The sequence below is a fragment of the Arvicanthis niloticus genome, chromosome 5, assembly GCF_011762505.2.
Source record: "Arvicanthis niloticus isolate mArvNil1 chromosome 5, mArvNil1.pat.X, whole genome shotgun sequence".
NCBI lineage: Eukaryota > Metazoa > Chordata > Mammalia > Rodentia > Muridae > Arvicanthis > Arvicanthis niloticus.
Genome location: NC_047662.1, coordinates 36,685,527 through 36,703,310, shown reverse-complemented (window position 1 = coordinate 36,703,310; position 17,784 = coordinate 36,685,527). Strand labels below are relative to the sequence as shown.

The window sequence follows — 17,784 nt, the reverse complement described above, 5'->3', positions numbered from 1 at the left end:
TTCATAAGCTTTGGTATTATACTGCATAAAGGGGTGACTAACAATGACAATAAATAAATACAACAGACCTCTAAAGCTAAGAGAGGGCTTAAGTCACTATTTGAAAAAGGATCTACGCCAGGCAGTGGTGGCACACACCTTTAATTCTAGCACTTGGGAGGCAGAGGCAGGCGGATTTCTGAGTTCGAGGCCAGCCTGGTCTACAGAGTGAGTTCCAGGACAGCCCGGGCTATACAGAGAAACCCTGTCTCGAAAAAACCAAAAAGAAAGAAAGAAAGAAAGAAAGAAAGAAAGAAAGAAAGAAAGAAAGAAAGAAAGAAAGAAAGAAAGAAAGAAAGAAAAAGGATCTACACAATACAGTCTGGCCTAGAACCCATGAGCCTCCTTTAACAGCTTCCCAGTCCTACTAGTACTGCACCTGTGTACCATCACACCTGGCTTACAAGATTTTAAGTGTTTCATCATACATACACACACATACAATAAACAAACAAACAAACAAAAAGTATTTTTCTTAAGCTTAAAAAATATCCAGTCATGATGGCATATACCTTTAAAGCCAACACTTAGGAGGTGAAGGCTGGAAGATCTCTGTATGTTTGAACCCAACGTGATCTTCTAGTCAGTCCTAGGGCAGCCAAGGGCCATAGAGTGAGGTCTTATTTTGTTTTTGTTTTAAAACCAGACAGATCTACAGGGCTCACTGGCCAGCACTGTCTATTTAATGAGCTCTACTGCAGTAAGAAACCCTGTCTCAAAATACAAATGGGAGGTGGGAAAATGACTCAGCTGTTAAAAATGCTTGCTGCTCTACCTGATTGATGGCCTGAACTGAATTCGAAGCACTTACTATGTGGTTTACAACTGCCTATAACTCCAGTATCCAACACCTTCTCTGACCTTGAAGGACACCTGAAATCCTATCCACATACCCACAGGTGCACATCATTTTTAAAAGTAAAATAAGCTGGGGCAGTGGTGGCGTACGCCTTTAATCCCAGTACTCGGGAGGCAGAGACAGTTGGATTTCTCTGAGTACAAGGCCAGCCTGACCTACAGAACTAATTCCAGAATAGCAAGGTCAGGCCTACACAGAGAAACCCTGTCTCAAAAAACTGAAAAAGAAAAAAAGAAAAAAAGAAAGAAAGAAAGAAAGAAAGAAAGAAAGAAAATCTTTTAAAAAGAACAAGGTGGATGGTATCTGAGGAATTATATCCAAAGGTGTCCTCTGACTACATAAACATACACACACACAAACACTTTCCCTTTGTCCCCCTTCGATAACACTGAGTTTTGTTTTGAAACATTAAACACAAAGTAAGCAGCATAGATCTAAAATGAAAATCAGGCTTAAAGACTCAAATGACTCTACCAGGAGGTTCTATAATGCAATGTATGAATGAAACATCCAGACCTTTGCTCTACATCCTAGCACCTACCATGCATGAGCTTGCTAAAGAATGGAGTACAATAAAGAATCAATGTTAGGACCAAGCACATTATCTTCAATGAATGTTTTAAAAACAGGAATGAAAAAAAAACACAGGAGATCAGTCCAAGAACCATTAGTGAGATGAGTATTGGGGGCTGGAGGGGCAGGAAGAGAACACATGGTCAACAATGGCAAATAGTTCACATAGCTTGATAAGATGACTAAAGAAAACTATCAAGTTTAATTATATAAAAAAAGCTCACTGAGCCATTCACAGAATTCTCTTTGTAAGTCTTTCACAATGTTTTCACAGGTAGACGTGCCTTATTTTAAGTTGCAAAATAAGTTTAGTAGGGCTACACTGTGGAAAATTATACAACAATGAAAAAGCAAAGTACTTCTATGAAAACACAGAATGCTCAGAAATTATTTCAATGAAATAATTCTGTAACAAAGTACAAACTTCACGATATTATTTATATGAGTTTTAGCTAAAAAGTAATCTATGGTGTTAGGGGGAATAGTGGTTAACTTTGGTGAAGGGTAGTAAGTAGGAGAAAGTAAGGGAACATTTTTGGAACTGGAAATGTTTTCCACCTTGACCTGAATAATGGATATATGGTTATATTAGTCTGTAAAAATTCATGTTAAATGAACCTTAGATTTATGCACTAAACTAAGTCAAATTTCAACTTAAAAAGCAAGCCAAAAAAAGTTACTCATGACCTGGAAGTTTGGGAAAAGCATTAAGTATACAAGACAAACCATAATATTAGGAATACACACAGACACACAACACATATAGTGAAGAAACTGACACAGAATACAAATTCAAGAAGCTTGTTGGTTAAGGCAACAAGATTAAGCATATTAGGAGAGAGGAAATTACACATTTGAAGAAAATTATACTTTTTATTTTAAGCTATAAACAAAGAATATAACTACAATTTTTAACAGACAAAAAAGGTATGTGTACCAATGATGTAGCCTCAGAGAAAAGAATAATGGGTTCTTTCTCCGTGACTGCTAAGGATGTGTGAATATAGAAATTATCTTTAAAAGAGGGGGTTGGTTGGAGAAATGACTCAACAATTAAGAGTACTTGCTGCTTTTTTGAAGGACCTGGGTTTAGTTCCCAGCAGACACCAGCTGCTCACAACTGTCTGCAACTCTAGTTCCAAGAGATATGACTCCCTCTTCTGGTTTCCAAACTATGTGATGCACTAACATACACGCAGGCAAACACTCATACATGCAAAAAAATAAAAATAAAAAGATCTGTTTTAAAAGAGGGGAGTCGGGGCTGAAGAAAGGTTCAGCTTCTGGCTGCTCTTCCAGAGGACCCGGGTTCAATTCCCAGCACCCCAGCACCCTAGCACCCATGTGAGAGCTCCAACCATCTGTAGCTCATTACCAGGTAATTTGACACCCTCACACAGAGATACCTGAAGGAAAAATACCAGTGCACATAAAAACTAAAAGTAAATTATTACAATTTACTTAAAAAGAAAATGAAAGGGGAATCAAATAACCTTGAGCACTTTCCTGGAGCATGCAAAAAAGTTAACTGCACCAGGTAAACTAAGTCAGAAGAGGAAATATATTTCAAAGGTTTTGAACAAGTACTAGAGGGGGATTACACAAGTCAGCAGTCTAGAAGCCATGGCAAAGACCCAGGGCTCCCAGAATAAAAAGTGAGGAAACAAAAGGCAGAGGGGAAATTTTTAAAACCATAGGCTAACATACTGCAATTCAAAGCAATAATGCCCAGGGACGTTTACTTTATAAGAGGAGCAAGAAATAGGAGACCTGGAACTTCAAAGACTCAAAGATGGTGTCTCAACTGGGGTCTGAAGCAGAGCTGTACAAAATCAATGCTGTCCCTGGAGTTCATTACTACACAACATTCTTTCTAAAATCCAACAAGATCAAGGATCTTACAAGTCCTTGTCAATCTCCTTTCACTGAACTTCCTACAGCTGAGTAGCAAGTTTATCCTTTCAGATATTGCCGACCTTTATTCCCTACTCATAAATACACCTATTGTCTAATAAATTACACATCCTGCACATTCGGAAATCCCACGAGTACTTTTACATTTTCTCTCTTTTCCCATTAAGGGTAAACTAGAAGGCAGACAGAGCCTTCATCTACGGATTCTCTGTCCACAGCTCCGGCCTTGAGATTGCACAAATGCAGGTACTTTTTATAGTGGTTTTAAAGTGGTAGATAGTTACTGAGGAGAACGTTAATGATTCTGAATACTTGCCTATAAAAGTAAAATGGCCACAAAATCAGAATGCTTACGAATGCCCCGTTTTTATAACTGTGGGGATAAACTCTAAGAACAGTCAACACTATAAAACTGGCATTTCTCCCTTAAAACTATTCACTCCTCTAGATAACTCAATTTAGTAAACCTACTCTTTGCTGCTCATTCACCCTGCCCACATTCCAGCACCCATTCTCTCCATCCAGAGCTCCAGGCTACCCCCCAAGACCATTTTATTCATTCCTCAGAACTGCCCTACCCCACATCCACTGCAATCTCAGGCCCCCACCTTCATTTCTCCACTCCCCTTTCCTCAGCCTCTTCAGACCTCCCACTCCTCCTAACCGACTCAGTCCCCACCCTCACCACCGCAGCCGATCCTCCCGCGAGGACCCCCTCCCCCACGGCGCCCACCCTCGCTTGCGGACCCCAGCCCATCTTACCTGCTCCCTGCTGTCGTGCCCCATAGGCCCGCTCCGCTCCTCCAGTAGCTGCCTCCCGGGCGGCGCTCGCCGGCGCGGGGGCAAAGACTGCGGCTGGGGCAACTCGGCCGCCCGCGGAGCCGCATCCTCCCGGCGGGCGGGTGGCGGCTGCGGTCGCTCGCGGCAGCGGCTCCGCTTCATCTCGGTGTCTGGGCCCCGCGGGCGTTAGCACCGCGACTGCGCCGGCCTGGCTCGGCCCCGGGCCGCAGCGCTGCCGCGGCAAGCCCGGTCCGCGGCCAACATGGCCCGGCGGGCACTCGAAGCCACCCGCACCCGGCCCGCCGTGTCCCCGCGCTTCCTGTGGGCTGAGGCGCCGAGACCTTCCCGGCGCGCCTCACGAAGGCAGCATAGCCGCCGCCGCGCCCTCCGCCGCCCGGCACACGCTCGGCCGGCCACCCGCCGCCGCCGCGGGCTCTGCAGCCAGCCGCCGGCCCGCCAGCCCGCCCGCCGCCCGGCCCGCCCCTCACGCGCGTGCACGTCGAGCCCGCCTGCCGCCCACAGCGCGCGGCCTGCAGCGCACGCTCTGGCGAACGGTCGCGAAGACCGGCCCGCGGCCGCGCGGCGCGCTCTGAAGCGGAAGGGGGCGGGGCTCCCGGCGCGCCCGCGTCGACTGCCGGACGCCCTTTCATTCATCCCTTTGGTACACTGCCTGCAGGACTGAACGCTGTCCAGACTGGGTATCGGAAATGACTTCCAACGGGAAGGGCGACACCAACACACTATTTACCAGCAGATGCTCACCTAGTTCTCCTCTACGCCTCAGAGACAAGTTAGCCATCCTCATGTTAGAAATAAGGAGACTGAGGTGTAGGGAAACGAACCCAGTCACCGGCATATCCATAGTCCCATTATTAGTAGAGGAGTCCCATTCTTGTCGCTCTGTTTTGTTTACACTGCCTTTGACACTTCCAGACAGTGTGATAGTGTGTAAAGTCCTGTAAAAGAAGTAATATGTTCCTTCGGGGTGTGGAAGGACTAAAAAGGCTTCGGAAGAACTGGGCTTCCCACTGACAATGAAGTCATCATATAGACTCGGCCCAGCCTGCTGCGGCCTGGGAAGCCTGACCTGCCCCTTCCAATGACTCATCTGCTTTAACAACACGTGGCAGACAGCTCAGCCATGCCTGGCCTCCTTCTGGCTTCAGCTAGTCTGCCACAACGCTGTTTTTCCTCTTTGACCTAACCAGAGTTCGTTCCCAGAAGCCTTTCCTGCCTGTTTCATTCATTTGTCTTTGGCCTCCTCCCTGAATCCTTTCTGAGTAGTAATAACGGCTAATACAATGCATTTCAGACACTGCGTTCAATTCACATACACACAAAGAGGTCAATACAGTTTTCATTGTACAGTGGAATGAACAGGGTGAGTTATATAGTGCAAAGAGGACTCAAAGAAAGGTCTGTGAGATAGCAGAATCCACACGCATAAGCAGTGTGTTGGACAACCCATGCAGCTTTCTTCTGCATCCCCTGTCCCAGGTCCTCCCCATCCATCCAGTTGCCTCAGTAGGAACAGAGTGCCATCCTTGGCTCCTTCCTTCTTCTCATCTCTCATATCTAATAATGAAGAAGGCCTGTTGCTCTATAAACTCAGTATCTCTCCAGTCTGCCTTCTCTTTTCATCCCATTGGTATTAACTCGTATCCAGTTCCACCTTCCCTCACTTGTTTAACTGGGAAAGTCTCCCAACTATTTCCTCTGCATCAAATCTTATTCTCTTGGGAACCATCTTCCCAAAGACTCTCATAAAGAATCTTTGTAACACTGTCTTACTTAGAATAGTAAAATAAAGCTCAAGATGAAGGGTACACTTTCTAAGAAGGCAAGACCACCATTCAAAATCCAGTCTCTGCCTATCTCTTTTTTTCCAGTAGCCCATGCTGTTGCCACTATTTATAATGACCCCTGCTACATGACAGGAACAACATATTCTTGCTTATGAAGAACAGAAACACGTGCTGAATCTGAAATGGCCATATAGGAGAAGATTAAAATTCCTTTGGGGGCTAGAGATATGGTTCAATATTTCTATATCAAGATAGAGTGCTTGGCTATCATGCACAAAGTCTCAAATTCAATCCCTAGAATCTTCTTTAAAAATTGGTTTTTGTTTGGGGGCTTGGAATGTAGTTCAGTTGGTAGAGTGTTTGCCCAGCATACACAAAGTCCTGAGTTTGAGCCTAAAACTACATAAACAGAGTGTGTCAAGGGAATCCAAGAGAAACACTAGACCTGCTCAAAACAAAATTAAACAAAAGTGAATTACTATTTCACCCCCGCAAAGCAGTGTAACCCAGTATAGGTAGGAAACAAAAATACAACGGTGTCCTGAGACTGTTGCTGATGTTTCATAAGGCTGTTTCTCCAGCATCAGTCTCCATCAATCAATCTGATTGATTCTGTGGTGCTTTCTAAATAAATTCCTCTAGGCTTAGGCATACTCACTTCTACAAAGATAATCCACAGGCTCAGCTTTGAGAACAGACTCTCATTCTACTTCCTCATCTTTGACTATTAGGAATAGCTGGTGTGATAGACAGAATCTAAGCTGGTTCTCATAGTCACCCCTTTCCCAGGATTTATACCTTTGTATAATCATCACCCTTTGACTGGTTTCTAATGAGTTAACTATAATATAATCACTTTCATGATTATGTTACATCATATAAGATGGTAGCTTGGAATAAGACTCGATCTCAAACTCATAATGTCCTTAGAGATGGAAATGTCCTTTATTGCAGGGCAAGGTATGTAACTCAGCTGGCCTAGAACTTCCATCCTCCTTCCTTCCAAGTCCTTCCTTTACAAGTCTGTGTTATCAAGCTTAGCTACAAAACTCACTTTTTACATTGGCTGTAGAGAGGTCCATGTAGCAGGAGATAAAATGGCAACCTGCAAGAACCTAAGCCAGCCTCTAGCCCAATAGCCAACAAAACAGCCTAAAATAGTCTTTGAAGCATTTACACAGACCTACATTCAGGAAGAAATTAGCTCAGGCCCAATATCGAGAGTTATTGGGGCAATTCTGGAATTTTGGCTTCTTTAAAAAACACAGAAATATAATAAAAATATGTTTTCATTTTAACCTCAGGTGTAGGGACATGGGGCTGCTGCACACTGTCTGAAGCAGCTGGCTATGATTTGCCTTGTGCTCTAGCAGACGTGTGATTTTATCAGCTGCAGAGTTTCTGCTATTGTGTGACATTTAGAATTCTGGGAACCGTTCAGAGAATATATAAATGCTAGGACCCTGAGAGGAAGGGAGTTGGTGGTTGGTGGTCATTCAAGGGGTTTGGTTGCAGTTTCTTAGCAGTCATTCCAAGAGGAAAGAAATTAGATTCAAGGATCTCTCCCTCCCTCACTCCCTCTGTTCCTTCCTCCTTCTCCCTTCCCTCTATCCTTCTTTCTCTCCTATCTAGTGAGAAGAGTGAAACTGAGGAATAAAGGGTGGAAAACAAGAAGAACCCACAAAAATAGCAAAGACTGGCTACAAATGGCACCCAATGTGGGGCTCAAAAGTTAAGGATAAAAATGAAATATGATTTCAAAGGCCATAGAGAAAATGGCAGGGAACAAAGGAGTGAATATTTCTTTTTAAGATACCAGCAAAAAATGTATTACAGCTGCTACTGCTGGGATATCCCCCACTTTGCTCCCAGCGGAAGTTTCCTGTTTTTTCTCTTACTTCTTTATATATTCTGATTCAAAAAAAAAAAGTTAGAAGAATGGCCGAGTAGTTGGAAAAACCACAGGTGGAAATGGAGGGGCCTGGGAAACAAAATTGTTGAAACTGGAAACCAAAAAGAGTCATTCTGCTCTCTTGTTTCTGAAAGGATTACAGAGTTGGCTGTGCACCGTGAGAGGTTGTGGGTGGAGGTGGAAGTGCTTGGGAAGTGAGGAACACCAGGGAAGAGAAACAAGAAGGCTCAGTCCTGGAGACTGAGAAAGAGAGCTGGCGTTTCCCCGAAAGAGGAAAGAGGGATCAAAATGGCCACAGGGCCATCAGGTCACAGGAAAGTTGAAAAGGTAGGAGGACAATCTGACCTTAGCCCATCTGAGACAGGGTCAATCTTGAAACAACCATGCTGCCAGAGTTGGAGGAGGGGCAGCCTGGAGTGACAAGACTTTCCCATCAACTTTCCCAGTAGTCATGCAGTATATGTCTGTTAATGGTTGAAACACAGTTATGATGAAACAGGATGGCATCCTACAGAAATGACAGATCTAAGTCACTTTAAAGAATTCATGATTTTATATGGGATGCATTTGCCATATGTGACACAAATTCTAAATAACTGTGCTACTCAAAATAGAATTATTCCCCAAGACTGGGAAGGATTGGTGACAACTGCAATGAATAACATGATGGAGAGAAGAAGCCTCAAATATTGAACAGTGATATACAGCAAGGGAAATGAATATAGTAAAAAATTAGTTACAAAGGACAGCACTCTGACATACAAGAGACGATTCAATTTGATGATCCTACTACAGAACAAAGTCACTTAGAAGCTTGGGACAAAATTGAGGACCACTGGAAAAGTCCACCTTATTTACAAAGATTATAAAAGGCTCTGGAGAAGCCTTCATTGTTTTTCTTTTAACAAAGATTAGTCTTAGAAGTGAACAAAGCCATATCAGACCTTGATGCAAGAAAGGCATGTGTTGGTAGAAACCTTGGTGTTTGAAAATGTGAATACAAGGGCCAGAATGAGAGGGAAAAGGGGGCGGAGGGAGAAAATGTGAATACCAAATGAAAAAAGTTAGACTATTAAAAGGACAAGCAGCACCTATGGACAAGTGGATAAAGAATAGGACCAGTATTTGTTTTAACATGTACCATGCTAATATAATAGGTCAATCTATAGCTTATAAGTCTCTGATATCAAATGCTGGTGTTTCAATTGCAGGAAATATGGTCATTGCAAAGAGACCAAAGAAACTGTGACTAAACTGCTTGTATTAGTCAGGGTTCTCTAGAGCCATAGAATTTACAGAATGAATCTACATATATAAAGGGAATTTATTGTAATGACCTACAGGCTGCAGTCTAACTAACCCAACAATGGCTGTGAACTGAGATGTCCAAGAGTCTAGAGGTTGCTAGATCCCATGAGGCTGGGTGGTTCAGCTGGTCTTCTGTATAAGCTGGAATCCTGAAGAAGTAAGCTCCAAAGGATGTGCTGGCAACGTGAATGCAAGCAGGTGAAGAAGAACAAACCCTTCCTCCCTCCATTGTCCTTATGCAGTCCGCCAGCAGAAGGTATGGCCCACATTAAAGATGTGCCATGAGATCTAAATTAAAGATCCATGTGTTCCACCCTCAAGATCTGGGTTGCAGGTGTATCCTCCATTTCTGAATTGTATTTTTTTTCCAGATATAGTCAAGTTGACAACAAAGAGTAGCCATCACACCACTAAAGGTCTCAGATCTCAAAATGCCTTGTGTTTTAGTTGTGGGAAATATGGTCATTTGCAATAAAACTGTGAACAAGGCATCTCTAAGAGCAATGGTTTTTCTAAAACCAGAAATGTTTTTCTAAATATAAACCAGAAAGAACACCTGGACTTCCTGGGATGTGTATGTGATGCAACAAAGACTGCCATTGGGTTCAGGAGTGCAGATCCAAAAGAGATATCCAAGGCAATTTCTTGCTGTTGGGAAACGAAAGGAGGGCCTAGCTTGAGGCCCCACAGAAAAATTTACAAGCCATTACTCAGTCCAGGAGAAATTCGAAGACCATAAAACCTCAACACTCAGCAAGAGAGAGTCACCAGGTTATAAAAAAACAAAAACCCTAACCTACCACCTACTTAGTCAAATCCTCTAGTAACCTTACCGTTAAAATCCTAATTTACTTTTGTTTGGGGTTTGAGACAGGCTCTTTATATATAGTCCAGACACAAATCTTGAACTTTAAATCCTCCTGCCTCAGCTCCCAAGTGCTAAGATTAGAGCCATGCACCATCACAGTCTACCAAACCAAGGTCTGATGTCTAAGGTCTGTATTCTGAATTTGAGATTTAGAAACACTGGAAGGGCTAGGGTTTGTTTGTTTGCTTGCTTGTTATGTTAAGAATTGAAACCAGATCTTCATGCATGGCAGACAAGTGCTATATCACTGAATTACATCCCCAGACCCCAGCACTGGTTTTTTAAAGAATGTGTGTCAAAAGGCTGTGTTGAATATGTTAATCTGAGCACGTGTTTTCACCATTTTTTTTTGAAAAATTTCACTGGACTTGTATCAAAAATTAATAAAATAAATCTAACTTGTGACAAACTCCTGGAAGACAAAAGGCTTCTGAGTTGTGTCCTTATAGTTTTTCACTGCCAACCCATTTGTAGAGAGCTTTTGTGTAAAATTCTTGCTGTTTAAATTAGCTACTATGGCATGACCTGTGTTTTTCTGACAAGGATTCGACAGATATAGTACTACATAGACCATAAAAGTTAATGTCATTCCATCATCCATCCAAGTACATAGAAGAATGGAAGGATGAAGAGTCCCTAGAGCCAGCCCCCAGGAATAGGCAGTAGTTTTTTCACAATGCCTCTCTGGAGCCAAAAGCTGGGCTACCTCCCCTGATAGAAATGTTCCTTCAGTTCTATCATGAATTCTATCTTTCAGTTCTTGAGTGTTGTTCATGTTGTATTCCAGAGAGGCAGAAAAAGAAAAGAGATCAAGTACTTATATTCAAGGATTCCAGAGTCTAGTATAAGAAACCAAATATGTGCAAATGACCAGAAATAGGCATCACCTGTTTTGTGAGAGCTCAAAGGAAGAACAGATTAATTATAGCTTTGAGTTCAGAATAACCTCAAGGCTGTGCCTTTAACCTTGACCTATTTCAATGTTTAGAGACATGAAAGCAACACCAAAAACATGCTTATGAAATGCAGGTGTTTTGAAGTGAATGGTAAGTGGTTTTGTTAAGTTAAAGCTAATGGAAATAATGAGGAATATGGATGGAGAAGAAGCAACTTGTAACCTGAGAAACTCTCTGAATGTCATATACTTCCGAATATAGTAGACATTGGACCTTGATTTTCTTTTTCTTTTTTTTAAAGATTTATTTATTTTATGTATATGAGTACATTGTTGCTGTCCTCAGACCCACCAGAAGATCCCTTTACAGATGGTTGTGAGCCACCATGTGGTTGCTGGGAATTGAACTCAGAACCTCTGGAAGAGCAGTCAGTGCTCTTAACTGCTGAGCCATGTCTCCAGCCCGATTTTCTTTTTTTTTATTATTTATTATTGTTATTGGTTATTTTATTTATTTACATTTCAAATGTTATCCCGGTACCAGGTTTTCCCTCTGCAAACTCCCTACCCCATTCCCCCTCGCCCCTGCTTCTGTGGGGGAGCTCACCCACCCACCAACTCCCACCTCACTGCCCTAGCATTCCCCTACACTGGGGCATTGAGTCTCCACTGGACCAAGGGCCTCCCCTCACATTGATGCCAGATAAGACCATCCTCTGCTACATAAGCAGCTGAAGCCATGAGTCCCTCCATGTGTACTCTTTGGTTGGTGGCTGAGTCCCTGGAAGCTCTGGGGGGGGGGGGGGCTGGTTGGTTGATAAAGTTGTTTTTCTTATGGGGTTGGAAACCCCTTCAGCTTCTTCAGTCCTTCCCCTAACTCCTCTATTGCTGTCCCCTTGCTCAGTCCGATGGTTGGCTGCAAGCATCCATATCTATATCAGTCAGGCTCTGGCAGACCCTCTCAGAGGACAGCTATATCAGGCTCCTGTCAGCATGCACTTCTTGGCATCAGCAATAGTGTCTGCAGAAGCCATGGATCCCTGGGTTGGGCAGTCTCTGGGTGGTCTTTCCTTCAGTCTCTGCTCCACTCATTGTCCCTGCATTTATTATTTTTGAGATGGATGGGTGGCCCCATCCCTCAACCAGGGGCCATGCCTAACCTCAGAATATGGTCTCTATAGGTTCTCTCTCCCCTTTGTTGGACATTTCAGCTAATGCCATCCCGGTTGGGTCCTGGGAGCCTCTTGCTTTCCTGGCATCTGGGAGTTTTTAGTGGCTACCTCCAGTTACTCATCCCCAACTGCTACATACCTCCGTTTAATTTCCTTACCCTCTTTACTTCTTCCCTGTCTTCTCCCACACCTGATCCTGCCTCCTTTTCCCCTCCCCCTTTCCCTTCCAGCTCCCTCCCTCCCTCTACCTACCATGATTATTTTGTCCCCCACTTCTAAGTGGAACTGAAGCATCTACATTTTGGTCTTCCTTCTTCTTGAGCTTCACCCCTATGGTCACCTGATCTTTGACAAAGAAGCCAAAACCATGCAATGAAAAAAAGACAGCATATTCAACAAATGGTGCTGGCTCAAGTGGCGATCAGCATGTAGAAAAATGCAAATTGATCCATTCTTATCTCTTTGTACAAAGCTCAAGTCCAAGTGGATCAAGTACCTCCACATAAAACCAGAAGCACTGAATCTAATAGAAGAGAAAGTGGGAAAGAGCCTCAAACACATCAGCACAGGGAAATTTTCCTGAACAGAACACCAATGGCTCAGGCTCTAAGATCAACTATAAACAAATGGGAATCTCATAAAATTGAAAAGCTTCTACAAGGGAAAGGACACTGTCAACAGGATGAAATGGCAACCTACAGAGTTGGAAAAGATCTTTACCAACCCTACATCTGATAGAGGGCTAATATCCAAAATATACAAAAAACTCAAGAAGTCAGACTCCAGAGAACCAAATAACCCTATTTAAAAATGGGGTACAGAACTAAACAAAGAATTTCCAACTGAAGAAGCTCAAATGGCCAAAAGACACCTAAAGAAATGTTCAACATTCTTAGTCATCAGGAAAATGCAAATCAAAACAATCCTGAGATTTCACCTCACACCAGTCAGAATGGCTAAGTTCAAAAACTCAGGTGACAGCAGATGCTGGCGAGGATGTGGAGAAAGAGGAACACTCTTCCATTGTTGGTGGGATTGAAAGCTAGTACAACCACTCTGGAAATCAGTCTGTGGTTTCTCAGAAAATTGGACATAGTACTACCAGAGGACCCAGTTATACCACTCCTGGGCATATACCCAAAAGAAGCTCCAATATATAACAGGAATACATGCTCAACTATGTTCATAGCAGCCTTATTTATAATAGCAAGAAGCTGAAAATAACCCAGATGTCCCTCAACAGAGGAATGAATACAGAAAATGTGGTACATTTACACAATGGAGTACTACTCAGCTATTAAAAACAATGACTTCATGAAATTCACGGGCAAATAGATGGAACTAGAAAATATTATTCTGAATAAGGTAACCCAGTCACAAAAGAATATACATGGCATGCACTCACTGATAAATGGATATTAGGAAAGCAAAAGCTCCAAATACCCACAATACAACTCATGGATTTGGTTTTCCAAACCATTCTAGGGCCAAATCTGGTCTGTAACTTGCTTCTATAGATAACACTGACAATCAGTTTAATGACAGAACTCATTAAGTTCCAAGTAAACGAGACATTTCTCCAAAGCAGAAAAAGGAATATCATACCTTTCACTAGTAGCTTAAGTTGTATTTTAAAGAACATACTCAACTTTTAGCATTTTATTATATTTTAAAATTTGTCACCAGGTCACCGGTGGTGGCACACATCTTTAATCCTACCTCTAAGAAGGTAGAAGTGAGTTTTGTGAAATTCAAGCCCACTCTGGTCTATAGAGCAAGTTCTAAGACGACCAGGGCTTCACAAAGAAACTATGTTTTGGAAAAAACAAACAAACAAACAAACAATGCCCTGACTTCCGTTATCTGGACATAATCAGAAGTTCTCAACCTGGTCTCAATCTTCGACCCTTTAATACTGTATGTACTCCATGTTGCAGCAATCCCCAACCATAAAATTCTTTTTGCTGCTACTTCATACCTGTGATTTTGCTACTGTTATGAATCATAATGTAAATATATGCTATGCAAGATATGTGACCCCTGTGAAAGGGTTGTTCTACCTCCAAAGAGGTCAACCTCACAGGTTGAGAACCACTGTACATGGTGAGAACTCCCAGAGATTGTTCTCTGACCTGCACACAGTGCCCACACTCCTCCAACTCACACATAAGTAAATAAATGTAAATTTTTAAATTATTCTTAAAATATATGAGACTTGCAAAGCTTCAGTGAATGAAGGAGCATGGGTCAGGGAATGGGTAATTCATAAAGGATGAGTTATATAAATTAATAAACAGGTAAAATGTTCTAACTTACTAGTAACCTGCTAGTGACCAAAGAGAAACAAACGGAAACAAGGGAATTAACTGTTTTTTTTTTTTTTTTTTTTTTTAAGCCTAGATTAAAAAGGAACACGTGCTATTTAGACTAGAGAATAGGCTAGTTGCTGCTGGGGATGTGCTAGACCTGAGCACTCACCTGTTTTGCAGATAGATGACAGAGGAAGTAGGCTCAACCTTTAAGTATTGTGGCTAAAACTATCTGTGGACCATAGAAATGTTCCACCCTAATAACTCAATTGCTAAATAGAGGATTTTAAGCAAATAATCCAAAACATGGAAGAAAGCTTTATGCAAAGATATTTTTTACAGTCTTAACTTAAAATACCTAAAAAAAAAAAAAAAAAAAAAAAAGCCAACAAGAAGGAAAGGTGTTGAGAACCGTACTGCCCGGCTTTGTGGGCCAAAATGTTGCGGCCTGCTCCGCCTCAAGAGCCCCACGTTGGGTGCCACTAATGTTGAGTGCTACACTCTGCCTCAACGCTTCGGGGGCTCGCCATCTTGACTACCAACTGCTAAGCATCCTGAGTAAACTGCTGTGAGAAGGAACCGGTTGTTCCGTGTCTTAATTCCTGCTGGTCAGGGTTGGCGTGGCGCATTTGATGGCCCGGTAAGGGGACGTTAAAGTCCCGGAGTTCCAGAACTCTCAGTGGACAGGGTGGTCAACCACCCCATGCTCTCTCTTGACCAGAGCACTTAGCCCCCAAAGCGTTGAGGCAGAGTGTGGCACTCAACATTAGTTGTTTTTTGTTTGTTTGTTTGTTTTGTTTTGTTTTGTTTTTTTGAAGACCATTTTGACATCAGACATGGAGATGCAGAGTTTGGAGTTTGCCCAGCTGGTTTTCTGTCTTGCTTTGGGGATTACAGTGAGTGGCTGAGCTTCCTCTGTCATGACTCCATAGAGAGAAATGCACTAAGAAACTTCTTGTGAGGTCCCTGTTCAGGCGCCACTAATGTTGAGGCCTTTACTCTGCCTCAACACTTTGGTGCTAAGTGCTCTGGTCAAGAGAGAGAGTGGGGCTGCAGGGGCAGGAGACGTGAAGAATGGAGACAAGACAGGGTTCTGAGGTATTTATATACACAAACAGGAGAACACAGGTGAAAACACTTTACTACATGCACCATACAGCTGAGGTCACTAAACAGCAAAACAAGCTATGTGGGATAAACAATATATTTATCAGAGTGTGCTTCAGCTGTTATAGGCTTTTGACAACCAAGTCTTTCATCAGGGTATATGGTTCCAGATGGCTGCAAAGTTGATCTAGCCGCTTTCTACTAAAGTCGGCTCCCAACAGAAAGGTGCTTGCCACCGTGACTGGTCACCTAGGAGTTTGACCCCTAAGATCTATGTAATGGAAGGAGAGAACCAGTTCCTCCAAATTGTCCTCTGACCCCAGACTCACACTGTGTCACACACACATACACAAAGTAGGTAAAAGTTTAAAACACAAAGCCCTCAAAAACAGTAAGAAGAATATGTACAAAAACATATATAAATGCATATACATGCTAATAGGACTGGCTTAACAAATTATGATGCCATCTTATGCAAAATTACATAACCATTAAAATTATGGCAATGAAAATTATATAGCAACGTGTAAAGTGTTCATAAATATCCTTGATTATGTTAGCTTTAATTATAATTACATTATACTCCACATATAAAGTCAAATAAAACAAAAAGTGGATAAAGGAAAACGGGAGACTGAGGCATGAGAATCCTGTGGACCCAAAGTCATCCTGGGCTATAGAGTAAAAGTGCTGGAAAACTAGAAAGTGTTGTAAAGATGCTAGAATGTTCTTCCACAGAGCACAGCTGTAGGGATGTGGAGATTACAAAGCACAACGAAATGCCCAAGGGGGGGGTGCCTCTGTTTTTTCTCTTTCTCCACAGCTCTGCCCCATTCTCCTTTATTGCAAACTTTACACAGTTCTTCCCATTCAAGGTAGCCTGAAACTAAGCCAGGCCAGAATTCCTATTTAAAAATGGATCTTGTTTGGTCAGTTGTCTAACCATGTACAACTGACAGCAGTAGGTGACTCAAAATTCTACTCCTGAGGCTAGAATATGAAGGTGATGGAGAAAATAGGTCCCCTTGCTTTCAGAGTAGGCTGAAACATTGCATCCTGGCAGGATACCCCCACCCTCCCGACACCCACGAAGAACTCCACGTACCCACTTCCTTCCTTACAGTGGATAGGTAAGTTAAATTGTTAAGTCACGTGACTTGATCATTTTTAGACTAATGGCTTTCCAACCTACTCTCTCAACTCTTAATACTTGTCCTATTTGCCTGTTATCCTCCAGCTCTGAGAGAATAGGTGATCTGACATTTCACTCATTTGAAAAGAAAAAAAAGTGCTACTCATTATTTTAATTTGGCACTTTTAAAAAAGCTCTATCGCAGGGCGGTGGTGGCGCACGCCTTTAATCCCAGCACTTGGGAGGCAGAGGCAGGCGGATTTCTGAGTTCGAGGCTAGCCTGGTCTACAGAATGAGTTCCAGGACAGCCAGGACTACACAGAGAAACCCTGCCTCGAAAAACCAAAAATAAAAAATAAAATAAAATAAAATTTAAAAAGCTCTATCTTGGCCAGGCTGTTTGGTGCATGTCTTGAATTCCAGCACATGGGAGGAAGAAGCAAGAGGATCTACATGAGTTTGGGGCCAGCCTAGTCTACATAGCTAGTTCCAGGATAGCAAGAGCTGCCTGGGTCTAAGCTTTTCATGGCCACTATGCCTCAAGATCTCCAAGTCAAGATCCAGGTCAGAAATTTGTTTCTTCTAGCCTTAAGATCTGGATCACAGGTGAGCCCTCCAATTCTGGATTGTAGTTCATTCTAGATATAGTCAAGTTGACATCCAGGAATAGCTATTACAGCTGAGGAATTTGGCTTTCTGATAGAACGAACAACTGGACACTGTCAGTGCAGCCGCTGTGCATACACTAGTATTTCTCCCAGGGTGCATAACCTGTGCTCCAACCATCACTGGCTACCGTCTGGTTCCTCACCCCATCCTGCCACCTTCATTTCCAGTTTTTTCAATTTTCAAAGGAGACCTGGCTGTACGTGTCCTGATCTCCTAACTGTATTTGCCATTGGGAGGAGTCTAGAATGTAGCAGTTCTATCCTGCAGTACAGAAGCTGTTCTTATCTCGATTCCTAGAATCACCGCTTGCCTGGGGAACCTACAACAGTGTGAACTCAGACCAAACATTCATTCTCCTGCCATGAATCTCTCCATGAAATCCCACCCACCCAGTCCACAGGCTCTAGCTCAGAATTTCATCACTACATTTGGTATATTGTGC

At 42.7% G+C, this 17,784-nt stretch overlaps 1 protein-coding gene across 5 annotated transcripts in view; it reads right to left on the bottom strand.

The window, feature by feature from the left end:
- The window catches only part of Mast2 (microtubule associated serine/threonine kinase 2), a 161,667-nt gene extending 157,034 nt beyond the window's left edge, over positions 1-4,633 (bottom strand). For 4 of the 5 annotated variants that reach the window (XM_034501899.2, XM_034501900.2, XM_034501901.2 and 1 more), the window contains exon 1: positions 4,148-4,633. In XM_034501899.2, the coding sequence (XP_034357790.1) occupies positions 4,148-4,327 (180 nt within the window). In that variant the 5' untranslated portion in view covers positions 4,328-4,633. The remainder of the gene's footprint in view (positions 1-4,147) is intronic. The other variant, XM_076934398.1, reaches the window with a different exon arrangement.
- Positions 4,634-17,784: the final 13,151 nt, after the last annotated feature.